We start from the raw sequence: 26,162 nt of genomic DNA, 5'->3' as shown, positions 1-26,162 counted from the left end.
ACCTGGGCTTCAGCGCCCGCCCCCGCCCCCGCCTGGTTGGCGAGCGCTTGGCCCGTCCGCGTCCTGATTGGAGAACGTAGCCGTCAATCACTCTGGCAGGCGGGGCTGGAGGCGGGCGGGGGCCCCGGGGGCGGAGCGCGGCCCCGGAGGGCGCAGAGGAGTGGGCGGGCCGGAAGCGCCGGGGGCGGGGCCAAGGCGGGCCTCGGAGGGGCGGGGCCGGCTTGTGGGCGGAGTCCCGGGGAGGTCCGGAGGACTCTGCCCCCGGGCCCTTTGAGCTCCTAGGGCGGTGGGTGCGACGCCTGGAGAGGTGACCCAGGCGGTGCCAAGGCTGTAAGGCGGTCCTTGCAGAGCGCCTAAGAGACGCGGGGAGCTGCCGGGTCTCAGCCCCACGCCTCGGTTTCGCCACCTCCTCCTCTCCCCTGTGGGAAGTAAAGAAACATTCTTGGGGGAAATACAGAGATTTCCTAATCCCTCTTAAAATTCCCTAGCTCACTTGCATAGCTCCACCATCCGTCGAAATGCATAAGGCCGAAGCCAAGGAGGTCATCTTTGATGGCTCTCTCTTCGCCTTTCCCTTGTCCCGCCGCCGCGAAGAGCTAGTTTTGTCTCCCAAATAAATCTGAATTCTTTCCCTGCTCCTAGCCTATCATCGTCTCTCTCCTGGATTGCTGCAATGGCTTCATCTTTTTTTTTCTTCTAATCACAATTAACGTGAAAAACCATGCACCCCAAACTTAAAAATACTCATTCTTCCTAAGCTTACTTAGGATACTTATTTTAAAAATTGGGGGGCAGCCCAGGTGGTTCAGCGAGGCCTGACCCTGGAGACCTAGGGTCGAGTCCCACTTCGGGCTCCCTGCATGGAGCCTGTTTCTCCTTCTGCTTGTGTCTCTGCCTCCCTCCTTCCCCCTCTCTCTCTCTCTGATGAATGAATAAATAAAATCTTTTAAAAAATAAAATAAATGGAAAATTGTACAATATGTGGCGTTTTGTGACTGGGTTCTTTCACTTAGCATAATATTTTCAAGGTTCATCCATGTTGTCATATGAATCAGTACTTCATTCCTTTTTATGAGGGAAGTACTAAAAACCATGCCGCTGAAAGGTTATACCACATCTTGTTGTATCCATTCATTGGATAATGGACATTTTATTTTATCTTATGTTTAAAAGATTTTATTGATTTATTCATGAGAGACACAGAGAAGCAGAGACACAGGCAGAGGGAGAAGCAGGATCCCTGCAGGGAGCCTGATGTGGGACTTGATCCCAGAACCCGGGGGTCGCGACCTGAGCCAAAGGCAGACGCTCAACCCCTGAGCCACCTAGGTGCCCCAATGATGGACAATTTAATTGTTTTTTCTTTTTGCCTGTTAAGAATATTGCTGCTATGGGGAAGTGGGGTAAAAAAAAAAAAAGAATATTGCTGCTATGAACATTCATGTACAAGCTCTTGTGTGAGCATATGTTTTCAATTCTATTGGGTGTATACCTGTGAGAAGAATTCCTGGATCATATGATAACTCTGTGTTTAACTTTTTCAGGAACTGCCAGACTATTTTCCAAAATAGCCACATAATTTCACATTCCCATCAGCAATGCATTAAAGTTCCAATTTCCCCACATCTGGCCCAACACTTGTTACTATCCGTCTTTATCAGTACAGCCATTCTAGTAGGCGTGAAATGGTGTCTACAGTGGCTTTGTGTTAATTTTAAGACAAAGATCAAAATTATTTTTACTTGTATATATTAGTTTTTGTCGAATAGGTAATATGTTCACATGATATGAAAACATAAAAGAATAAAGCAGTATAAAGTGAAAAGTTTCCCCCCCATTCTTGTTCTTCATCTACCCAGCATCCCCAACCTACTCAACCCCTGAAATTAGTTTCTTTTTTCTTTAATTTTTATTTATTTATTCACGATAGACACAGAGAGAGAGAGAGAGGCAGAGACACAGACAGAGGGAGAAGCAGGCTCCATGCAGGGAGCCCAAAGTGGGACTTAATCCTGGGACCCCAGGGTCACGCCGTGAGCCGAAGGCAGGCGCTTAACCACTGAGCCACCCAGGGATCTCTCCAGGAGCACTTCTTCAGGAAAGCCTCTCGATACCCTAGTCAGGTGAGATCCCTATGCTGTAGCCTCTGTAGAATCTTGCCTTTCCTTTAGCACCCCTATCTTATGAATCAATTGGTAAGGACTTGGTTAGCATCAGTTTCCTACATTAGACTGTAAGCTTCTTGAGAACAGTGCTCTTCATTAACACTTAACACTTCACACAGTGCCTGTACAGGAGGGTATTAATGAATAAACTATTTTTTTATGAATAAACTATTAAATGAATAACTACATGAATGAATGAATGAATGAATGAATGAATGAATGAATGAACAAAGAGGCATAGAACATGGTGGTTCTAGTATCAGTCAGACAGCTTCTGGATTCAAATTCTGACTTTGCGGGATCCCTGGGTGGTGCAGCGGTTTAGTGCCTGCCTTTGGCCCAGGGCGTGATCCTGGAGACCCGGGATGGAGTCCCACATTGGGCTCTGGGTGCATGGAGCCTGCTTCTCCCTCTGCCTGTGTCTCTGCCTCTCTCTCTCTCACTGTGTGCCTATCATAAATTTAAAAAAAATTTTTTTAACAAATTCTGGCTTTGCTGCCTATTGTGTGACCCTGAATAAAACCTGTCAGACCAGGCACCTGGGTGGCTCAGTGGTTGAGTGTCTGCCTTTGGCTCAGGGCGTGACCTCAGGGTCCTGGGATCAAGTCCCTTATTGGCTCCCCGCAGGGAGCCTACTTCTCCCTCTGCCTGTGTCTCTGCCTGCTTTCTGTGTCTCTCATGAATAAATAAATAAAATCTTAAAGGAAAAAAAAATTTTAAATAAACCCCTTGGACCATCAGTTCTCTCATCTGTAAAATACTGGCAACAGTACCGACCTCACAGGGTGGTTGGAATGAGATAAGCATGTACCTGTCACATAATAAGCACATATCATATGCTAGTATGTATTACTATCATGATTCTCAATGTTATGAGTGGTTACCATTAGAGTAACAGGATTTTAACCTCTCTGCAGGAGCCTCATAGGGTACCAACGTCCTCCATATGTCTCTTCACCTCCTTGCTAGAGTTGGGAAATTCTTCCCCAGATTTAAACTCAAATTATCTTTTTCAAGGTTTTATTTATTTATTTGAAAGGGAGAATGTGCATGCATGCGCGTGCGCACACATGGATGAGCAGAGGAGGGGCAGAGGCAGAGGGAAAGGCGACTTCCCGCAGAGCTGGGTGCCTGGTGTAGGGCTTTTCCCAGAATTCTGAGATCATGACCTGAGCTGAAGGCAGACACTTAAGTGACTGAGCATCCAGGTGCCCCTAAACTCAGATTATTTTTAAAGCATTAAACGATGCTTTTAAAGGTCATTTTAGGAGCACCTGAGTGGCTCAGTGGTGGAGCGTCTGCTTTCAGCTCAGATCATGGTCCCCAGGTTCCAGGATCAAGTCCCACATCGGGCTCCCCATGGGGAGCCTGCTTCTCCCTCTGCCTGTGTCTGTGCCTCTGTGTGTGTCTCTTGTGAATAAATAAATAAAATCTTTATAAAAATAAAAAATAAAGCTCATTTCAGCTCATTCATTAAGTCAATAATATTTACCATGCTTCCGTCATTCATTTATTCAACAAATTATTTCTTAAGCTAGCCAGGTAGTGTTCTAAGCACTGGGATTAAATGAAAACACCATAGAAAAAAAATCCTTGCCTTTCTGAGGTAATATTGTGGTGGGAGAGGCAAAATATAAATAAATATTCAGTAAAGTGTCAGATAGCGATGTGACACATTTTTATGGAGAAAAAAGAATCAAAGTAAGCGTAGGAGCTGTGGTACAAGTATTTATAGATCTTTGTAGGCCATGAAAAACAGTTCAGATTTTATTCGAAGTGTAAATGAAAGTCTCTGAAGGGTGTTGAGCATGGGAATGACATGATCTAATTTTCATTAAAAAAAAAAATCTGGGATCCCTGGGTGGCGCAGCTGTTTAGCGCCTGCCTTTGGCCCAGGGCGCGATCCTGGAGACCCGGATCGAATCCCACGTCGGGCTCCCAGTGCATGGAGCCTGTTTCTCCCTCTGCCTGTGTCTCTGCCTCTCTCTCTCTCTGTGACTATCATACATATATAAATTTAAAAAATTAAAAAAATAAAAAAAATCTGTAAACCAATGTTCATAGAAGTATTATTCATAATACCCTCCAAATGGAAACAAACCCAATGCCCATCAACAGATAAATGGATAAACAAAATGTGGCATGTGTGTATAATGACATATCATTCAACCTTAAAAGGAAGGAAAATCTAATATATGCTAAAACATTGATAAACCTTGACGATACTATGCTGAGTGAAATAAGCCAGGCATAAAAGGAGAAATATGTATGATTCCATTTATATGAGGTGCCTAGATAATCAAATTTCGTAGAGACAGAAAGTAATTACATGGGCTTGGAGGAAAAGGAGAGTGGAAAGTTATTGTCTAATAGGCTCAGAGTTTCAGTTTGGAAAGATGAAAAAGTGCTAGAGAAGAATGGTGGTCATCATTGCACAACAGTGTAAATGTACTTAATGTCACTGTACACTTAAAAACAGTTAAAAGGGTTAAAAAAAAAATCATTCTGGCTACCGTGTGATGAAAGAACAAGATAGCGGTGGTTAAAGTGGAAGGAAAAAACTTTTTAATTTTTAAAATTAAAAATAAAGTGGAAGCAGGGAGCCCAGTTAGGAGGCTACTGTTGTAGTCTAGAAGAGGGATGGTGGTGGCATGGATGGAAGTTGTTCAGACTCTGGGTATCTTTTTAGATAGCGCTTAGCAGATTTGGACTGGATGTGACCTGTGAAAGAAATAGAAAATTTGGGCCGCCCAGGTGGCTCAGCGGTTTAGCGCCGCCTTCAGCCCAGAGCCTGATCCTGGAGATCCGGGATGGAGATCTAGGATCTAGTCCCAAGTCAGGCTCCCTGCAAGGAGCCTGCTTCTCCTTCTGCCAGTTTCTCTGCCTCTCCCTCTCTCTGTGTCTCTCATGAATAAATAAATAAAATCTAAAAAAAAAAAAAAAAGAAAGAAACAGAAAACTCAAGGATGAACCCAGGGATAGGTGAGCAACTGAAAAATAATGGTGAATGAAAAGAAAGAAAAAATGTGGAAAAAGGGATGCCTAGGTGGCTCAGCGGTTGGGCATCCGCCTAAGGCCGAGGGCCTGATCCTAGAGTCCTGGGATCGAGTCCCACATCAGGCTTCTTGCATGGAAGAAGAGGCTTCTCCCTCTGCCTGTGTCTCTGCCTCTCTCTGTGTGTCTCTCATGAATAAATATATAAAAAATATATTTTTTTAATTTAAAAATAAAAAAAAAAAAGGATACAGAATGAGTGGCCAGTGAGGAAGGGGGAAATCAGAAAAGAGAATGAAGAAGTCATTCAAGGAGGAAGCTATCAAATGTGTCAAATTTTGCTGATAAATAATGTAGGGTACAGTCTGAGAATTGGCCATTGGGTTTTGGAAGGATGATGATGTACATTTTAAGAGCAGTTCTAATTACATGGTAGAGACAAAATTTTGCCTGAAACAGAGGAAAGAATGAGAAATAAGGAAGTGGAGACAGCAAATAAAAGTAATTGTTCCAAGGAGTATTGGTAAATAAGGAAGCAGAGAAGTGAAGCAGTAAGATCAGCAGTCTAGGAAGGGAACATGAGAGTGGGGGAGGGGCAGAGGGAGAGGTCTCAAGCAGACTCCCCACTGAGCACAGAGCCCAACCTCCACCTCAGGACTCTGGGGTCATGGCCTGAGCCCAAACCACATGTGGGGCATCTGAGTGGCTCAGTGGTTGAGTGTCTGCCTTTGACTCAAGGTGTGATCCCGGGGTTCTGGAGCCCACTTCTCCCTCTGCCTGTGTCTCTGTCTCTTTCTGTGTCTCTCATGAATAAATAAATAAAATATTTTTAAAAAGTAATACCTGGGATCCCTGGGTAACGCAGCGGTTTGGCGCCTGCCTTTGGCCCAGGGCGCGATCCTGGAGATCAGGGATCGAATCCCACGTCGGGCTCCCGGTGCATGGAGCCTGCTTCTCTCTCTGCCTCTCTCTCTCTCTCTGTGACTATCATAAATAAATAAATAAATAAATAAATAAATAAATAAATAAATAAATAGTAATACCTAATTCATAATGACTTTTTTTAAATTTTTATTTATTTATGATAGTCACAGAGAGAGAGAGAGATAGAAAGAGAGAGAAAGGCAGAGACAGGCAGAGGGAGAAGCAGTCTCCATGCACTGGGAGCCCGACGTGGGATCCGATCCCGGGACTCCAGGATCGCGCCCTGAGCCAAAGGCAGGCGCTAAACCGCTGTGCCACCCAGGGATCCCCATAATGATGTTTAAAGGACTTAATACATGTGAAGAACTCTGGGCACATAGTAAGCTCCACATAGGTGTTAGCTCTTATATTATAACAGGAAGGAAATCAGAGTCTACAGGTCTAGATGCAAATGCATTGGTAGATTGTGGTAGATTGAGTGGTGGGAGATATAACCATTCTTTGCTGATGGCTGTTCTTTCTCCTCCTCCTCCTCCTCCTCCTCCTCCTCCTCCTCCTCCTCCTCCTTCTTCTTCTTCTTCTTCTTCTTCTTCTTCTTCTTCTTCTTCTTTAGGGAAGTAAAAAACAAGGTTATTAGTTGATAGGGAGGTGGGAGGAGAAGATTAGAAATAGTCATCTCGGGACACCTGGATGACTCAGCAATTGAACATCTACCTTTGGCTCAGGTCATGGTCCCCGGGGTCCTAGGATCAAGTCCCACATCGAGCTCCCTGCAGGGAGCCTTCTCTCTTTGCCTATGTCTCTGCTTCAGTCAGTGTGTTTCTGATGAATAAATAAATAAATAATTTTTAAAAAGACATAATCAAAATAAAAAATAAAATAAAAAGGCATAGTCATCACAAAAAGTAGGCAAATGAATTGTTTAGGGAATTGGAGTAGGGTTGCTGGGCAGTATGAATGGCCCACTTGAGGTTTGTGAGCCAAATGCATAAAGTGAGACCAGTTGGCACAGGTGGTGGTTTCCTCCAGTTAAATTCCAATGTTTGGGTACAGCTGTGGTATAGAAGAACGGGCTTTATTTTGTTTTAAAGATTTTTATTATTAAAAAAATAAAGATTTTTATTTATTTATTCGTGAGAGATAGAGAGAGAGAGAGAGAGAGAGAGGCAGAGGGAGAAGCAGGCTCCATGCAGGGAGCCTGATGTGGGACTCGATCCTGGGACTCCAGGATCACACTCTGGGCTGAAGGCGATGCTAAACCACTGAGCTACCCAGGCTGCCCAAAAACTGGCTTTAATTTGAGTTATGGTTTGCCTGGAAAATACAAGTAAGGAGAAGAGAAAAGAGGGCAAGGCTGTTAAGTGTGCAAGCAGGGATTACGGTGATAGACTATGGAAAATAAACTGAGTAAATAAGGAATGACGTAAGGGCATGATGGATAGTGACAAAGTGGCAGCTCAGTGGCTTGGGTGTCCCAGTGGACGTTCTCTAGAGTAAGTGAGCTGAAAAGGAGGTAGAAGGTGGTATCCAGAGAGTGGACTGCTGGAAACACTTCTTGGTGGAGGTAGTGGAGGAAAATCTTGTTGGAAGTGCAAAGGTCAAAAAAGAAAGGATTAAATAGATTATCTACAGAGTGACATAGAGAATGTACATAATGATGATGAAAGTAGTGATAAAAAGAGACTTTGAGCCAGATGCTGAAATGTTCAACAAATACAGAGGAGTGACCAGGAGATCTATAAATGATCACAACAAGGTGAAGTAGGAAGTAGCGTGGTCTGACGGTGTGTGTTTCAGAGATCCTCGGATTTTGGAGGAGAAAGGGAAATGATTTGGAAGTAGCAACAGACAGAAAGGAAAATATCTACTCTCCTCCAGAGTATTTGAAAGAAAAAACAGCTACCACTCCAGGAAAAGGACATTCAGAGAGGAGGCTGAAGATAGAAAAGATTTTGTAGATATTTCCCTAGACCTGAGGTAGGCACTGTAGAAATGCAGACATATTTCACTTGCTTGCTAATAACTTCAGGAAGGCAACAAATTAAATAAATAAAAGAAAAAACAAAAGGGAAGGCATAAAATTTTCTCACCGAACCAAATAATGTGTCATTCTACAAGCTCTTTATCTTTTTTTCCAATCAGGTCTGTTGGTCAAAAAACGTTTATTGAAAATAAATTTAGCACATCAAAAGTGAACTCAGCCTTCTTGAACAGACGAGAAAAATGAAGCTCGGAAAGCAGAATGGTTTGTGCAGGTTTCACCCCAGTTAGTCGCAGATTCAGGGCAGGAACTAAGGAGTCGATTCAGTCCACCAGGCTGTATGCAGAGTCCTGAACTGGGTGCTATAAAGGAACTGGAAGGAATGTAAGCTATGTTCCTCCTCACCCTCCATGCTCTTAGTTGCAGTCCAGACGAGAATGTGATGTTCACAAAGGAAAAAATTTCAGGGATGCCTGAGTGGCTTAGCAGTTGGTTTGGTTCAGGGGGTGATCCTGGATTCCCAGGTTCAAGTCCCTCATCGGGCTCTTTGCATGGAGCCTGCTTCTCCCTCTGCCTGTGTCTCTGCCTCTCTCTCCGTGTCTCTCATGAATAAATAAATAAAATCTTTAAAAAAAAACTTCAGCAAACAACATATTGGTAAGCACAAAATATGCTACAAGTTGTACTCCTCAGTACCGAAGGGAGACAATGTGCAGTCCAATGTGGCTTTTCAAGGAATATTTCTTGGTGATAGTAAATTTGTTTACTGAGTAAATTTACTTAGTAAATTTGTTACTGTTATGCTTTCAATAAATTCTATTATGTAATTTGTGAGAATTTTTTTTATTTTTTTTAAAGATTTATTTATTTATTCACGATAGACATAGAGATAGAGAGAGAGGCAGAGACACAGGCAGAGGGAGAAGCAGGCTCCATGCCGGGACCCAGACGCGGGACTCGATCCCAGGACTCCAGGACCGTGCCCTGGGCCAAAGGCAGGCGCCAAACCACCGAGCCACCCAGGGATCCCTGTGAGAATTTTTAAAAAGATTTTATTTATTTATTCATGAGAGACACAGAGAGGCAGAGACACAGGCAGAGGGAGAAGCAGGCTCCCTGCAGGAAGCCCAATGTGGGACTCGATCCCAGCACTCTGAGCTGAAGGCAGATACCCAACCACTGAGCCACCCGGGTGTCCCATAATTCGTGAGAATTAAAGAAAAGTTGTAAAATAGAAAAGCAGAAAGAAAAAGCAAACTGTATTTGAAGTCCCATTATCCAAACAGAATCATTACTGTTAATATCTTGGTATATTTCCATCTTTTTTTGTTGGCATAGACTTTTTTTTTTTTTTTAAGATTCTATTTATTTATTCATGAGAGACACAAAGAGAGGCAGAGATACAGGCAGAGGGAGAAGCAGGTTCCATGCAGGGACCCCGATATGGGACTTGATCCCAGGATCCCAGGATCACACCCTGAGCCGAAGGCAGGCACTAAACCACTAAGCCACCCAGGGATCCCCTGGCATAGACTTTTTAAGTAAATACTAAATTTTAATAGACAAAACATGCAAATAGTTCAAAATCTAAGAGGTAAGAAAAAAAATTGTATATCAAGACTTAGTCTTCTTGGGGCGCCTGGGTGTCTCAGTGGTTGGGTGTCTGCCTTTGGCTCAGGGTGTGACCCCGGGGTCCTGGGATGGAGTCCCACATCGGGCTCCCTGCAGGGAGCCTGCTTCTCCCTTTGCCTATGTCTCTGCCTCTCTCTGAGTCCCTTTCTATGTCTCTCATGAATAAATAAATAATTTAAAAATCTTAGAAAAAAAAAAGAATCAGTCTTCTTCCCACTGTCCCCCACAGCCCTGTCTTTAGCCAGCCCTGTCTTTAGCCACACAGTTTCCCTTCCTTGAGTCTGTCTCTATTCAGAGACTTATGTTTTTGAGTTTCTAAAAAGTGGGGCAGCTCTGGTGGCTCAGCGGTTTAGCACCAGCTTCAGCCCAGGGAGTGATCCTGGAGATCTGGGATCGAGTCCCACGTCGGGCTCCCTGCGTGGAGCCTGCTTCTCCCTCTGCCTGTGTCTCTGCTTCTCTCTCTCTCTCTCTGTGCCTCTCATGAATAAATAAATTAAAAATAAGTAAATAAAAAGTGTGCTTATAAAGTATGGAAATTAATTAATAATCACTTACTCACAAAGCGACATTGGATCATTAAGGTAACAAGCATACCATACTAATGTACGATGTTAACAATAGGGGGAACTGAATGTGAGGAATACAATTATCTCCCCCTATTGCATCTCACTATGTATCTCTATGAGCATGGAATCACTGATCATCAGTATCATACTAGGTAACCACTGGATTTGGTAAAAGTAATCTTCACAACGGGGACTTTAATATTTTATCACAGAATTGTGGAAACATAGGATTGGAAATGACTTAGAGAATAATTCATTCAACATTCTGAGAAAATTAAATAAACATTTTTAAGAGTTCACGGTTAGGAGAACCAAGATTATAATCTAAGTTTTCTAGCTTTTCTGCTAGTGATTCCTTCAATACAACATAAATACTATAAGTATACATTTTCATGCTTATCACAATCCTCCCATTGTTCTTTGTATTTATAGCCTTTCTGAAGTTTTGGAGATGGTCATAGTTTTGTTTTGCTTAATAAGCTTTATTTTTTTGGAGCAGTTCTGGATTTACAGAAAGATTGAGAAGGTAATGCAGTTTTCATATCCCCCATGCCCAGTTTCCTCTATTATTAACATCTTATATTAGTATAGTATATTTGTTACCTTAATGTAATGATCCAATACAGTTTCATTATTATTAACTAAACTCCATACTTTATTCAGATTTATTTAGTTTTCACCCATTGTCCTTTTCCTGTTTTGGGATCTTATCCAGGATATCACATTATATTTAGTTTTCATGTCTCCTTAGGCTACTCTTAGTGACAGTTTCTTAGACTTTCTTTGTTTTTGTTATTTATTTTTTCAAGATTTTATTTATTTATTCATGAGAGACAGAGAGAGAGAGAGACCGAGACACAGACAGAGGGAGAAGCAGGTCCCATGCAGGGAGCCCGACTTGGGACTGGATCTCAGGTCTCCAGGATCACACCCTGGGCTGAAGGTGGCACTAAACTGCTGAGCCAGCCGGGCTGCCCTCCTTTTTAAGATTTGATGGGTATCTGGGTGGCTCAGGAGATTAAGCATCTGCCTTTGGCTCAGGTCATGATCCAAACCACTGGATTTGGTCGGCTTCTCCCTCTGCCTCTGCCTGCCGCTCCCCCTGCTTGTGCTCTCTGTCAAATAAACAAATAAAAATCTTAAAAAAAAAAAAAAAAGTTTATTTTAAAGTAATCTCTACACCCAATGTAAGGCTCAAACTCACAACCCCAAGATCATAAATCACATGCTTTATTGACTGATCAAGCCAGCCCAACACCCCTAGACTTTCTTTGTTTTTGATGATCTTGATAGTTTTGAGACGTACTAGTTGGGAATTTTGTAAAATGTTCTATTGGTATTTGTTTTTCTTGTGACCATAGGTTTATTTTTTCTAATTTAATTTAATTATTATTTTAAAATATTTTATTTATTTATTCATGAGAGATGCAGAGACACAGGCAGAGGGACAAGCAGGCTCCCTGCAGGGAGCCTGACATGGGACTCCATCCTGGGTCTCCAGGATCACGTCCTGGACTGAAGGCAGTGCTAAACCGCTGAGCCACCCAGACTGCCCTTTTATTTATTTTTTAAAAAGATTATTTATTCATTGGACGGGGAGGGGAGGACAAGAGGGAGAGGAGCAGAGAGTAGGGAGAAGCACACTCCCTGCTGAGCAGGGAGCCAGCCCCTTGAGCTCAGTCCCAGGACCCTGGAATCATGACCTGAGCCAAAGGCAGATGCTTAACCGACTGAGCCACCCAGGCACTCCTAAGTTTTGTGTTGTTTTTTTTTTTTAAGTTTTTTTTATTTATTTAAGTAATCTCTACACCTCCTGTGGGACTTGAACTCACAACCCTGAGATCAAGAGACACATGGGGGCAGCCCGGGTGGCTCAGAGGTTTAGCGCCACCTTTAGCCCAGGGCCTGATCCTGGAGACCCGGGATGGAGTCCCATATTCAGCTCCCTGCATGGAGCCTGCTTGTCCCTCCCTTGTCTCTCCCTGTGTCTCTCATGAATAAAGAAATAAATTAAAAAGAGAGAGAGAGAGAGAGACATGGTCTTCTGACTCCCAAGATCAAGAGTTGCATGCTCTTGTGAATGAGCCAATCAGGTGCCCTGATCATAGGTTTATTTTTGATTTAATAGTCCTACTCTTGTCAGCATATATTTGTAAATTCTTTTCACATGACATTATCCATTTTTAATAATTTATGGTGTTATCATAAATATCATTATTTTGTTTTGTTTTTTATTTTTTAAGATTTTATTTATTTATTCATGAGAGAGAGGAAGAGACACAGGCAGAGGGAGAAGCAGGCTCCCCGTGGGGAGCACAATGTGGGACTCCATCCCCGGACCCTGGGATCATGCCCTGAGCCAAAGGCAGATGCTCAACCACTGAGCCACCCAGGTGTCCTTGTTTTGTTTTTTAAATATTGTTTTTAGTGGCTGGAATCCGTACTCTTTTTTTAAAAGCTATGAGGCCTTGCACACATTTCTAAACTTCTCTGAGCCCTTGGTTTCCTCCTCTGTAAGTGGTGCTCATGCTCACAGGATTATCATGAAAAAGGCAAGTAGACTGTTGGGCAGAGGCAACACCTAATAAAAGTTACGTTTAAAGGTTATTAAAAAAAAAAAAAAAAGGTTATTCAGAGCATAGTTTTTAACCAAGATTGGAAAGAAAATAGGTGGTCAAGAGGCAATTGTAATAGTTAGGGCCTGCTAGCTTAGGAGGAGAAAAAGACAGTTGGTGCCCAGAGCAGGCCCTACCCATGCAACCCCAGTTGAGAATTGACTAGATATGGGTGGGATGAGTTGGGGTCACAGAAGAGACAAAAGACCTTGTTGGGATCCTCTAGGACCAAGAGAAACTTAGTGCAGTAGGCCTGGTTGGCTCAGTCGGAGAGCGTGTGACTCTTGATCTCAGGGTCATGAATTTGAGCCCCACGTTGGGTGTAGAGATTACTAAAAGAGATAGAGAAATACGGTGCTCTTGAGAGCCAGGGAAGAGGGGAAGACAGCCCTGTTGGTGAGGGGGATGCCGGAGCTTGGCTATTGATGTGTTTAATTTCAGGTGGTAACGTCTTGTAGAGAATTAGGGTTCTTTTTGTTTTTTTTTTTTTAAGATTTATTTATTTATTTATTTATTTATTTATTTATTTATTTATTTATTTCTGATAGACATAGAGAGAGAGAGAGAGAGAGAGGCAGAGACACAGGAGGAGGGAGAAACAGGCTCCAAGTCGCGAACCCGACGTGGGACTCAGTCCCGGGACTCCAGGATCACGCCCTGGGCCAAAGGCAGACGCAAAACAGCTGAGCCACCCAGGGATCCCTGAGAATTGGGGTTCTTTTTTTTTAAATATTTTTTTTTATTTTATTTATTTATTCATGATAGTCACACAGAGAGAGACAGAGAGGCAGAGACACAGGCAGAGGGAGAAGCAGGCTCCATGCAGGGAGCCCGACATGGGATTCGATCCCGGGTCTCCAGGATCGCGCCCCGGGCCAAAGGCAGGCGCCAAACCACTGCGCCACCCAGGGATCCCGAGAATTGGGGTTCTGAAGAAAAGTGAAGTCTTAGGGCTTGAGAGTAGACAGGTTCTACTTTACTAATGCTAATGCTGGAGCAACCAACATACAAAAGGACAAGAGAGCATCTCAATGTTCATTCACAACTGTTCCCATGTCCAGAGTGTCTACTGAGGCCAGGTGCTACACAAGACCTGTCACCCCTTCTTGTTTACCCTGAATCAACTCTGCAAGCAGCGTAGATATTCTTACCCATACTTTATACATGACAAAACAGATTCCTAGGGTTAGGTAACTTGCTCAAAGACACAGGGCTCGGTGCTCACTGACCAGGAATCAATCCTGTTGTAGTGAAGTCAAAGCCTTCCCATTGTTCTCCTGGAGTTAGACCAGAAGGCCTCATTCCCCTGATTTAGCAAATGAGAAACCTGAGGGCCCAGAGAGAGAATGTAACTTGCCCAATACCACTCAGTCAGAAACTAAACTGGGTGGGGTGGGGTGGGGGTGCCTTGCTAGCTCAACTGGAGGAGCATAGAGTGGGTGGGGTGGGGTCCTCAATCTTGAGGTCAGGAGGTTAAGCCCCACTTTGGGTATAGCGATTACTAAAAAAAAGTAAAAATAAAAAATAAAAACACTTAAAAAAGAAAAAAGAAAGAAAGAAAGAAAAGAAACTGAACTAGAGCTATAAACCAGGGACCCAGTGTGAAATGTCCCTGAGGGGCACCCAGTATGAAAGGGGCCTGGGTGGGAAAGAAAAGCCAGTAGAGGCACAAAAAGAAATGAAGGAAGAACTTCTCAGTAGGGTTCACAAGGCCTTGCCTACGATTTTCCACAGAACGTCTCCGCTCTCTCCTTCACACACCTGACACTTCTGCTACCCAGGTTCCTTGCTGCTTTGTACTGCACCTCAAGACCCTGTGCCTCCTGCCCCCACCATGCCTGGAAAACTGCTGGTTGAAAACCCAAGCTTCCTGTGCTCTGTGAGGCCTTCCCACTCAAGCCTCAGACAGGACACTCCCCCAGTACCCCAGGCAGTGCCCCCAATCAGGTGAGCTGTGAGTCTCCGAGCACCTGCCAAGCAGTGATGTCATCTTCCCCCAGTGCCCGCCATGCGATCCCACCAAATGAAGGCCTGTGTTAGAGAAGGAAAAGAAGAGAGACCGGAGGAGCCCTGGATCACATGAAGCGGGGAAGGCCCAAGGACGTGAAGATCAAGCTGACTTTATCTCTCACCCACCCCTTCTCCCTGGTCAGGACTGCAGTGTACAGGATGTGCGCAGAAGGATCCAAGCATTCGGCAGGTAGGACAGGCAGTGGTGAGGCGGAGCACCGAGCATCCGACCACCAGATTTATGTTTGCACGAACATAGATTATACGTAACTGCACGTTTACAGGTGAGAGATGGTACAGGAGGATTCCTGGAACAAGGGCCTAGCTGAACGCTGAAGTAGCAGACATCCAGCTGAGGCCTACAAGGGGGAATGGCAGCGGGGAGGAGCTGAGAGACAGTCTTCTGGGCAGAGGGGTGGGCAGCCATGGGCGCAGCTCTCTGGGAAAGGCTGGGCCTCTTGAGGACGGGCCAGGGCGGCCAGGCGCTGCTGAACACACTCAGCTGTCAGCCGTGCTTCGGGGTCTGCATCCCAACAGTCCTCTAGCAGCTCTCTCAGGCTGCCAGGGTCCTGGGAAGAATGACCGGGAAGCAGGCTTAATCCTGGAAGTGGCCCCCTGAGTAGCCCCAGAGTTGAGAGGTGTCCACCACTACCTTGTTTTCAACACTCCTCTTCTGATCCTCTCTGGAGCCCCCCTCCCTTCCCGCTCCCCCAAATCCAGCTCTCTGCATCTCGCTCCCTATGAGACAGGTTCTTTGGGTGTCTTCCAGAGGGTCAACCTTTTCCTCTGAGGAGCTGATTCAGATTAATGACTTAACACACTGATGGGAAATTACTCTCCTTCCTTTCAGGCAACCAGGGTCTTAGCTAAACAATACTTAACCCAATAGACACTTGTTGCCGTGGAAATTTCAGGCCAGGTAGCAGGGAAAGGGGCTTCCTGTTAGGAAACTAATTATACAGATCCTGAAATTTCACTGTTTGGCCACTTTTTTTAACCCTTAAAACCTAGGACTGGCTTTTATTGGGTCATGGCAGAAACACAGATGTGTGAGACAGGGTGAGGAATTACTGGATTAAATGGTGGGTTCCAGTGTGCCAGGAGAGGAACCATCATGGGAACAGAGCTCAGGGCAGAAGCAAGGCCAAGGAAGGCTTCCTGGAGGAGGAGACTGAGAAATAGGGCTAACCGACAGTGGAGAGAAGAGAGACAGACCAGGCAAGTCTGAGCAGGAGGAAGGTGTCTGTCTCTGTCTCAGGAATGGGGTGTGGGACTTATGGTGGAAGAGGATGAGTTGAGGTACAAAGCAAGTTTGTCCAGCTCCAGCCGAACATGAGACGGGGAGTGGTGGCAGATGAGAGGAGATAGGAGCATTTGGGCTGGTCCCAGTAGACAAGTCCTCGAAGCCCATGTCCATACTCTCCAGGCCCCCAGCCCACTGGCAGGTGGCCTCTTACTGTGGTGAAGGAGTGCCAGGTGGATGGGATACAGGGGCGCCTTCTCTCCTCTACGGCCAAGGTCCACAGCTCACAGGTGGTGGGGGTGCTACCCAGTTCTGCCTCATAGGCCAGTTGGAAAGGTGGTGGTCTGCTGTCTGGGGAAAGGTGCACAGGGCTAGGTCACCTAGTCCTGGGGAGCCTCCTTGTGAAAAGTCCAAGATGGAGAAGGGCAGAGCTTCCCACAGCAGGAGGTAGGTGGACATAGAAGGAGTGGGTGAGGTATGGGGCGTGGGGAGAGAGGGGCTGCTGCACCCATCCTTACCAGGCCTCAGATCTGGGCAGCGGCTCAGGATCTCCCATAGGAGCAGAGCCAGAGAGTAAACATCGGCTTGTCGGAGGGCCGTGCCCCAGTCCTGTAGGTCCAGAGTCTTGTCCAAGAGCTCCGGCGCCATGTACCTCTGGGTGCCAGCCTGGAGAGAAAGGTGTGGAGGCCAAGAATCACCTTCCTGGCAAGCCTCACCGCAACACTGGTCCATGCGACGTCCCCCCAACTAGACTCAGCAATGTCCCAAACTCCATAGGTACTGCCGCATTGTTGCCACAGCAAAGGACACATCTTCATCAGCAACACCGCCATCATCCCGGGCCTCACCCTCATCCAGGGTACTCACCTCCATGATGGCAGCTGGGCCTCGGGGTTGAGTAGGGGCCCAGGTGGGAGGCTGGGTGAGGCCAGGGAGCACCAAGGCAAGGCCAAGGTCTCCAATGGCACACGACCCATCCTCCCGAACGAGCACATTCTGACTGCTCAGATCGCGGTGGGCAATACCTGGTTTGTATTGGCCTGTGGGAGAAGCCAAGGTTGAAGGGGCGTGGGTCTTCTTCCTTTCTCTTTTGACCCAATTATTTCCCTTCAAGGTAAGGGAGAACCAGACACAGCAGCGTAGCTCTTGATGCCCATAGCTTCCTACTTCCAGCTCACCCACCATCCTGCCAGCGCTCCTCATGGAGAAATGCCAGGCCCTGCGCCAGGGACAGTGCCATCCGCATGGAACTTCCCCAGTCACTGGTGTGCTGGGTCAAGTACTGGCACAGGGAGCCCTGGGGAGCAGCAGAGAGAAGAAGACACATAACTTGGAGGTGGCTGATCCACCCCAAGGTGCAGAGATCAATCTAGAGACCTCGCCCTGCATCTCCCAACAGACCGACACACTGATCCATCCAGGCTGAGACAAGAGGCAGGGGAGGAGTGAGAACATGCATCTGTCAGACTGATGGGAAAAACAGTAGCCCTAACTCAAGTGTCTGAGCGCTTACTATGTGCCAGGCCTCCTGTAATCCTCACAACAACCCTAGGAGATAATGTACTCCTGTCACGCCTCATTTATAGACCAGGTGCTTGGAAGAAAGCTAAATAAACTTGCAAGTCACTTGGTGAGAAACAAGTAGAGCTTCAACCCAAGTGGTCTGACTCTAGGATCACTCACTAGTAACTACCTCATCCTGACTTGGGACTTGAGGCAATAACAGAAGCAAGAGAGGCAAAGTGAGCAAAGTGGTGGTACCCCTCGTGAGCCACCTGGCCTGAGGCGTCAGGCCTGTAGGGTAGAGCCGGCCCATGGGAGAGCCACCAGGTAGGAGAGTGAAAGATGGGGAGCAAGTGGAAATTGGGAGGGGAAGGAGCATTAGATTAGTGTCTCTCACTCAACAAACATTACCGGGTACCTTCAGTGTGCCGGGGAAGTTGAACAAACAAACCAACCCAAGAAAGCAGAGATTTTTGAGCTGGGCATTGAGACACATAGTCAACGAGGGGACTTCTCAGAATTCAAGATTTCAGAGGGAGAGGATGGCAGGGGCTAGCAAAGTCCCCAAGTCCTTAGCAGGCCCACAAGGCCAGGTGTGGTCTGGTCCCTGCCCACCTGTCCTCTTCATCCTTCCTGTTCATGACCCTCCCCTTGAGTCACATCTTATTCTTATCTCACAGTACCTCCTCTCTTAGCACTTTATGCCCTTGACATCTGATGCTTATTTTTGTGTTTACCTGGTTCACTCTGTCTCCCGCACTACTCTATACAATCGACAGAGGCAAGGGCTAGGCTGTTTGTCTTAGCACAGGAGGTGTGGTACGTGGTTCATAAACTTCTTGAATGAATGTGTCAGTGAGTTTGGAGGGCCAAGCCTGGACATATTTCTTTAACATTGATTTTCCTTAAGGTTGGGAATATGAGTAGTTTTTGTTTTTAAGATTCTATTTATTTATTCATGAGAAACACAAAGAGAGAGAGATGGAGACACAGGCAGAGGGAGAAGCAGGTTCCCTGCAGGGAGCCTGATGTGGGACTCTATCCCAGGACCCCGGGATCATGCCTCTGAGCCAGAGCCAGATGCTCAGCCACTGAGCCCCCAAGACGTCCCGGGAACATGAGTAGTTTTGATTTCTCCTTCTCTATCTCTATTTCATAAATTAAAAATATTAGCAAGTATTGCTTGTCTAATAAACCAAGAAGACAAAATCATTTTGAACGTTCTAGAGAAGAGGAAATCTGAAGCGGATGAATAAGCACGAGCGGGGCCCCGCGGCCATCCAGCACCCACATCCACACACAGGCAAATGCATACAGACGTCCCTTGGTCCTCACCTTCGGGTGCAGTTCCAGTACCAGCAGGGGCCCACAGGGCGGGGAGCCAGGGCCCCCTCTGCTGGCGGTGATAAAGCGGACAATGTGGTCGTGCTGCAGGCCTGGCAGTTCGTACACCGCTCTCTCCGCTTGGAACTGGGCCACAGCCCTCAGGGAGAAGGCCTTGATGGCCACCAGTCTGCCTCGCAGCTGCCCAGCCCACACGGCCGTGTGGCCTCCTTCCCAGATTACCTGGTGGAAACACAGTGCTGGGTGCCAGCCTCAGCTAGTCGCGGGGCCAGGCTTCCACCCCAGACACCCTGGGAGGGATTGGAGGACCCGGCCCCCTCCCTGGGCACCTGGGAGAAACACAGCTCAGACAGCTCGGGGAGCTCAGCACTCCAGTCCCTGCCTGAGTCTGGCTCCGGCTCCTGCTCCGGCTCTGGCTCTGGCTCCAGCCCACCTTGAACGCTGCAGGCCTTCCGCTGTCGCAGGGCTGGGGCAGAAGGGAGCTCTTGGGTCAGGGTGCACAGGCGAGGAGACTGGGAAAGGGGCTTTGTGGAGGCAATGGGCTCAGGCTGTAGAGATCTCAGAACCACGGGGTCAGGGGAAGCTGGAGAGGAGTCAGAGCTTTGGGGCAGTGACTTGGGGTCACGAGGGAGGCATGAAGTAGATTAGTACCCAAGACGATGCTGCCGAGCAGCAGCAGCAGCAGGACGAGCAGCCCCAGCAGCACCAGCGCCATCCAGATGGACTCGCCTGGACGTTAAGCCAAGAATGCAGCTTGGATGAGCCTTGCCCCAAATCCACTCTGTTCCTTTCCCCTTCCTCAGAGAACTAGCTTCTGGACCCACCCCCACCTTGGTCACAAGCCCCTTATCTCCCAGTCACTAGGGCAACCAACTTCTCAAGGCCAGGAGGAGGAAAACTTGGGATGGGGGTAGGGTGAGAACCAGCCTTGGTTCTACCTCTCATCCTAACCTGGGCCCCAGCCCCCAGACCCAGCCCCCTGCATGGCTACCTGGGATAGCTTGGGGACCCTGGGAGCCAGGGGTCCCAGGGTTCCCTGGAGGAGGCAGATGGCTGTAATTGGCATTGCAGAAGTCAGTGCCACAGGAGCAGGTGAAGAGAGTGGACCCGGGGCTGGGGTGGGCTCGGGGGCTCAGGTCACAGTGGGGGGACTCACAGTCTGGCTCATCACTGTCACGGCATCCTGATAGGGTGGGATTAGAAGAGAGAAAGGGAGAGAAAGGGCGAGCGAGCATAACTGGGTCTAGGAACAGAGAGGATAACCCCCTTCTCTATCACAGGCATCCCCTCCATCTCACATGGCTTTTCTTTCCCTCCACACATTCCATTTCTCCTCCTCTCCCATTGCTGTCACCCCCACCCCAGGATGTACCTGTTTCCCACCCTAGCTATCACCTGCTTTATACTTTGCCATTCACCTTGCATCTCCACCTGTGCCTGGTCTTGGGTCAGGTTCCAGATCCCAAAACAGCAGCGGCTGTAGAGGCAGCGGATAACCCTGGGGGGCCCTGGTCCTGCATCTAGCAGCTTCCCCAGTGTCTTTGTGCTTCCCCGTACTCCAGGGGCCTCAAAGAACACACAGGTCCGCCTGCTTGGGGGTGCTGTGGCCCAGGGTGGGGAGAGGGGAGGGTTCAAGATGGGAATGAATGCAGGGGCAAAAGCAGCAGCCCAAGGGAGAGACAAAACAGGTTTCATATCCCAGGGCCAGCATGGCAAAGCTGTGAGCAAACAGGATCAGCAGAGGTGTGGAACCTGACCTCACCCTGGGGACACATGCTCTACCTTTTGCCCTCATTCACCCACCCCACTCATTCTTCCAAAGGGGTGGCTGCTGCTTCAAGTCCCCCTTTCCCTCAGTGGGTGAGCTGGAAAGGTCCTGCCCATCCCTGTAGACACTTACCTTGCACAGCTGTGGGAAGTAGTACCCAAAGGCCCAGAGTCCCCAGCATCATGCTGGAGGAGGCAAGCAGCATGAAGAGGGGAGCATGAACCAGCACTGCTGCCCTGGGCCAGAGCTTCCCTCAGATATAGGGCGCTGTGGGTCTTCTGATCCCTCCGTCCCCAACTCCGCCCCCCTCCCTCTTCCCAAGTCTCTGTGGGGGAGACGGCTGCTGTGGGGGAGAGGATGGGTGTGGGGAAAAGCAAGGAGAGGGAGGAGCAGAGAACCAATCTCATATCCTCTTCTCTGCAGCCAGCTGCCTCCTCTTTTCTCTGCAAAGTGGGAGGAAGGGGTCTTGGAGGCCCAGCTGAGAACCCCATGACATGGAACCTCAGGCCTCTGCACTTTGCTGACCCTGGAGGAAAGTGCTGGATACTGTCAGCCCTTCTCAGGCCAGAAACCAGAATGAGGTCAACTAAGCCATTCAGCTATGCCCAAGATCCCTTCTTTTCAGGGCTCAGATCTGGAGCTCTCTGGGCAGACAGGCTTCACAGACGATACTAAAGTTGACTTCAGTTTCCAAACTCCAGAATCAGAAAAGAGTTATAAAAAAGTCACGTTGAAAATGGGCTAATGGGATCCCTGGGTGGCGCAGCGGTTTGGCGCCTGCCTTTGGCCCAGGGCAGGATCCTGGAGACCCGGGATCGAATCCCACATCGGGCTCCCGGTGCATGGAGCCTGCTTCTCCCTCTGCCTGTGTCTCTGCCTCTGTCTCTCTCTCTCTCTCTCTCTCTCTCTCTCTCTCTGTGACTATCATAAATAAATACAAATTAAAAAAAAAAAAAAAGAAAATGGGCTAATGGGAAATTTTATGTTACCAGAATTTAAAAAATCATATTGAGCCATACACTGGAAAAAAAAAAAAATCACTATTACCGAGAAGGTTAAAAACAAACAAACAAACAAACAAACTTTTATTGAGCCCCTATGTGCTAGGGCAGAGCTAGGGTTATGCATTTTACAATCGTCTCATCTCATGCTCCCTCCCGTTGAGGTATTTATTATTGTTTTCACTGCACAGGTAAGAAAGCTGAGTTTAGGTAACTTGCCCAAGATCACTCTGCTAGGAAACAGTGGATTTGAACCTAGTTAAGTCTGATTCCAAAGCCCAGGTTCTGTTCTTTATCTTATTCCATGGTGCCTGAAAACAAATTTAAAAATTCAGCATTAAAAAGTATTTCCGTTTGATACAATATTTGAATATTTGGATCTAGATTGTTGAGAAAATATGCACCATTACCTGTGAGCAGGCCACTAACTGGAAAGGGAGGGTACAGTTCAAACTACCACCACCAGAGGTCAGCAGACATAGGAGAAACTCAGGGCGCTTGGAGGGGCAAAAGGGCCTCCTCTAAAGACTAGTATCTATCTCCACCTCCTATATTTATTAAGCTTCAGGGACCGTATAGGGTGAAGGAAGAGCCCAGGGTGTGCTGCACGGAAGAAGCCTATAGCTTGTGCTGCAGCAGGAGACAGGAGTACAACTGCACCACACTCTTCCCCAGAGTAAGGCATTACATTAATAGGTAATCATTTCCGAACCTGCGGGCCGTTGGCTCCCATGAGACTCAGAGTCAGAGGGGACTGGTTCCCTGTTTTCCTAGCCTTCTGTCCCCCGATGGTTGCCTAGAAAACTTTCCTGGGAATGGTCTGGCTTAGACCAGGACTGAGGGTGTAAGTATGAACTCTCTAATTCTGGAGCCTTTTCTCCTGGGGGGCCTGCAGGAGGGAAAGAGAGAGTAAAAGCTCCAGTGTTGTGAAGGAGCAGCCAGAGAAATGACTAGAGCTAGAGGCAGATGGGCAGTTGCCCATCCTTCCCTGGGACCCTCGGAGAGTCTGCAGGCCTCTGCCAATGAGATAGATGGAATGTTGCACTTAGTTACAGCTATTTTCCTTCACCAGCTTCCAGATCAGATAAGTCTGGCGGCAGGGTGGGGGGTGGGGATGGGGGTTTGGAGGGCAGGTGGGGAGTTGAAGGTCAAATAGCTTCTTCTGTCTGGAGTGTCTCAGGAGACTACCTCCTCCAGAGGGAAGCGAGGTGAAGATGAGGCAGGGAGGCAGTCTCCTTACCCAAAGCCTTGGATGACCACTCCTTTCAAAGACAGAAACATCCTAGCCAGGTTTATGAGGTGAGGTGGTGATACAAGGGGTAATAGCCTGAATGTTGGGGGATTAAGAAGGTCCTGAGAAAGGACCCCAGCATAGAAATAGTCTCCCTGATTCTACATACACAAAGATCCTTCTTCACCAGGATCCTGATTCAAGTCTGCAGTGGCCCAGTAAGTTACCTTTGACCCTCCTGTCTACAGGGCTAAAGTGAGTTGTTTATTTATTCAACTCAGAAAATATTAAGTCTCAACCTTTTTTCCCTTCCTTTCTTTTTATTGAAGTAATCTTCACACCCAACGTGGGGCTTGAACTCACGACCCTGAGATCAAGGGTCGCATGCTCTTCTGACTGAACCAGCCAGGCGCCCTAAGGTCTGTCTTAAAAAAAGGAATTTCTGTGTAGGTGGGTGGCTCAATGGTTGACTGTCTACCTTTGGTTCAGGTCCTGATTCTGGGGTTCCTGGATCGAGTCCCTCATCGGGCTACTCACGGGGAGCCTGCCTCTCCCTCTGCTTATGTTTCTGCCTCTCTCATGAATAAAATCTAAAAAAAAAAAAAAAAAAAAAAAAAAAGGAATTTCACTAGGTGCTGGGCCTACAAATAGATGTGTGCTTCCTGCCCTCCAGAATCTCATAGTCTAGAAAAGCAGGAAAATATGTCAACAAGCAACCAGAAAATTACAGGTCAGACTAGGGGTATGAGCAAGGAGCTATATAAGCAGAAAGATCAAATAAGTTAATTCTGTCCAGGGCATAGAAAAGTACCTAGAGGGTTTCAAAGAGAAAAGGACAAATTGTCTCAAAGGTAAACACTGAAAATACGTAAAAGGAGGGTAATGATTACAGGCAAAGGGAGCATCAAGAATAAAGGCACAGAAGTATGAACACAAAGTGTGTGTTGGGAGCAGGCAAGTGGGGAGTGAGCAGGAGAAAGAGGTATGAGATATGAAGCAGAAAATCACCCTAGAGATAGACTAGACCAGACTGGAAAGGTTTTCAAGTCTGTATCAAGAAGACTAGACTTTTCCTGAAAGCAAAAGATTTTAGGGAGGAGTTTGGAAGATGGATGACTGAGGCTTGGGGAAAGTAGAAGCAAGGAGATCCATTATGAGACCGAGCAGTAGCCACGGTGAGTACCAGGACAGTGGAAATAAAAAGGGAAAAAGTTGAGTGATGTTGTATTGGTAATACTGACAGGATTGGTAATCAAGTAAACGTTGGTACTTGAAAATGATAATTAAAAGATGATTGAGGTTTTGAGTATAAATGATCAAGGGGTAGTGATACTGTCAAGTTAGATGGGGAATACAAAGGATTATTTCCCCTTCTTACATGTTGATTTTGAGTTATCTGTGGGACATCCAGATGAAAATGTCCCATAAGCAATCTGCCAGGTTGAGAGAAAAGGTAGGACTTAAGATTTGGGATAGCTAAAGAATGGATGCAACTTGCTTAAGGGGGTGAAGTAGAAAAAAAAAGGGGGGGGTGAAGTAGAAAGTAGAGCAAGGGAAAGGACTTAAGACAGGGGCACCAACATTTAAGGGACAAAGGAAAAAGTGGCTATGAAGGAGACAAAAAAAAAAAAAATCAGGAGTATCAGTCTCACACTCCAAGGGAACAAAGTTGTTATTACTGTTTGAAGATTTTATTTATTTGAGAGAGAGAAAGAGCACAAAGGGGAGGGGCAGAGGGAGGAGAGGCAGACACCCCGCTGAGCAGGACTGATCCCAGGACCTGGGATCACGACCTGAGTGAGTTGAACAGACGCTGAACCAACTGGGAACGGGAACAGGAACGGAGCTCTAAGATGCACACAGTTGCAGGTCTAAAAGGCAAATGACTCAAAGACCATCGGACCTGGCAACCAGACCACTGATGTCCAGGAGAAACGGTTTCATAAATGATAGGTGCTGAACAAAGTGGCCTGAGGCTAAAAAGCCTCTTCTTCACTAAAAGAAGAGAAAAATTAAGTGTAAACTACTTTTACCAACTTTGGAAATGAAAAGAACTAGATCTGAAGCTTGAAGTGAAAGCAAAGGGATGGGGAAAGAGATTTTTAACATGCTTATAGGATGATAGAAGGGAACCCAAGAGAAACTGAAGATGAAAGGGGGAAAACACCACCAGAACAAGATAAATGAGGTTAAGAGCACAGGTGGTAGGGCTGGCCTCGCAAAGGCAAACTTTCTCTCCCAAGCAAAGATAAAGAGCTACACTAGTATCGGTGAGTATATGGCTATTTGATTTTTTTTTTAATTTTTTATTTATTTATGATAGTCACAGAGAGAGAGAGAGAGGCAGAGACACAGGCGGAGGGAGAAGCAGGCTCCATGCACCGGGAGCCTGATGTGGGATTCGATCCCGGGTCTCCAGGATCGCGCCCTGGGCCAAAGGCAGGCGCCAAACCGCTGCGCCACCCAGAGATCCCGCTGCGCCACCCAGGGATCCCGTATATGGCTATTTGTAAGGAGGAGAGGGAAGTTTGAAGAAATTCATGCTTACGTTCTCTCCATGAAATAAGAAGTAAAGCATCTGCTTAAAAAATGGGGTCAGGATTGGGAAACCTACAATTAATGGTATCTCTCTCACTCCCCAGACTATGAAGTACTTGGTGGCAGGACCTGTCTTATTTTTTATCCTCAACCTAGCTCAGTACCCAGGAAATAACGGCCCAAAGAGGTTTACTGAATGAACAGGTGGTACAACCATTAAAGGCCCTTTTAAGGCTAGAAAACAAAACAATTCCCCCAAAAAACCCAACCCCCAAACCAAAACATACCCCCCCCAATAAAAAATGTTAAAATGTTATGTTGGTAATGGCTACATAAGGAAATCCAATGGTGAGTTTACCCATGGCTGAGTGATTGAAAAGCAGATAAAGGAGTTGAATGTTTAGCAGAATAACAGAATGCTGGTAGCCACAGTATAAACAAGTGACTAAAGATTCTTGGATAGGTGGGAAGGCAAGCGAAGTCATAGGCTGATGGGAAACTGGAGACTGTCAGAATAATTTCAATTTCAGTTTCAGATGGGGCCATAATCTTGATCATGTTAGACACAGGCTGGTATTAAATGAATTCAAAGTATGTTGGGGCTAGACCTTAGTTTCTAAATACCATTCTCCAATGAAAAGAACTAA

General features: G+C 46.7%; 1 protein-coding gene across 4 annotated transcripts; it reads right to left on the bottom strand.

The window, feature by feature from the left end:
• Positions 1 to 6,876: 6,876 nt before the first annotated feature.
• Positions 6,877 to 21,018, bottom strand: AMHR2 (anti-Mullerian hormone receptor type 2). 4 transcript variants are annotated; one of them, XM_041736282.1, is made up of 10 exons: positions 20,396 to 21,018; positions 19,969 to 20,160; positions 19,629 to 19,706; positions 19,307 to 19,443; positions 18,969 to 19,199; positions 17,313 to 17,427; positions 16,998 to 17,170; positions 16,649 to 16,796; positions 16,345 to 16,481; positions 15,120 to 15,456 (listed from the first exon to the last, which is right to left on the bottom strand). In XM_041736282.1, the coding sequence occupies exons 1-10, from the start codon at positions 20,670 to 20,672 to the stop codon at positions 15,247 to 15,249; spliced, it is 1,698 nt and encodes a 565-aa protein (XP_041592216.1). In that variant the 5' UTR covers positions 20,673 to 21,018; the 3' UTR covers positions 15,120 to 15,246. The 4 variants fall into 4 exon arrangements, with proteins under 4 accessions (XP_041592219.1, XP_041592216.1, XP_041592217.1 ...); XM_041736285.1 differs by lacking the exons at positions 15,120 to 15,456; positions 16,345 to 16,481 and adding an exon at positions 6,877 to 6,905; XM_041736283.1 differs by lacking the exon at positions 16,345 to 16,481 and having other exon boundaries at positions 15,258 to 15,456.
• Positions 21,019 to 26,162: the final 5,144 nt, after the last annotated feature.

The sequence above is a fragment of the Vulpes lagopus genome, chromosome 21, assembly GCF_018345385.1.
Source record: "Vulpes lagopus strain Blue_001 chromosome 21, ASM1834538v1, whole genome shotgun sequence".
In the NCBI taxonomy this organism is placed as follows: Eukaryota; Metazoa; Chordata; class Mammalia; order Carnivora; family Canidae; genus Vulpes; species Vulpes lagopus.
Note: the sequence above shows the minus strand (reverse complement) of the source record. Positions and strands in the feature narration are given on the sequence as shown.

Coding starts and splice junctions, on each gene's coding strand:
- AMHR2 (XM_041736282.1), bottom strand. CDS start 20,672: ATGAAACCTGTTTTGTCTCTCCCTTGGGCTGCTGCTTTTGCCCCTGCA. Junction 19,707..19,968: donor GGGTCCCCAAGCTATCCCAG/GTAGCCATGCAG, acceptor CTTAACGTCCAG/GCGAGTCCATCTGGATGGCG. Junction 15,457..16,344: donor CCTGGCACTCCTTCACCACA/GTAAGAGGCCAC, acceptor CATTCTTCCCAG/GACCCTGGCAGCCTGAGAGA.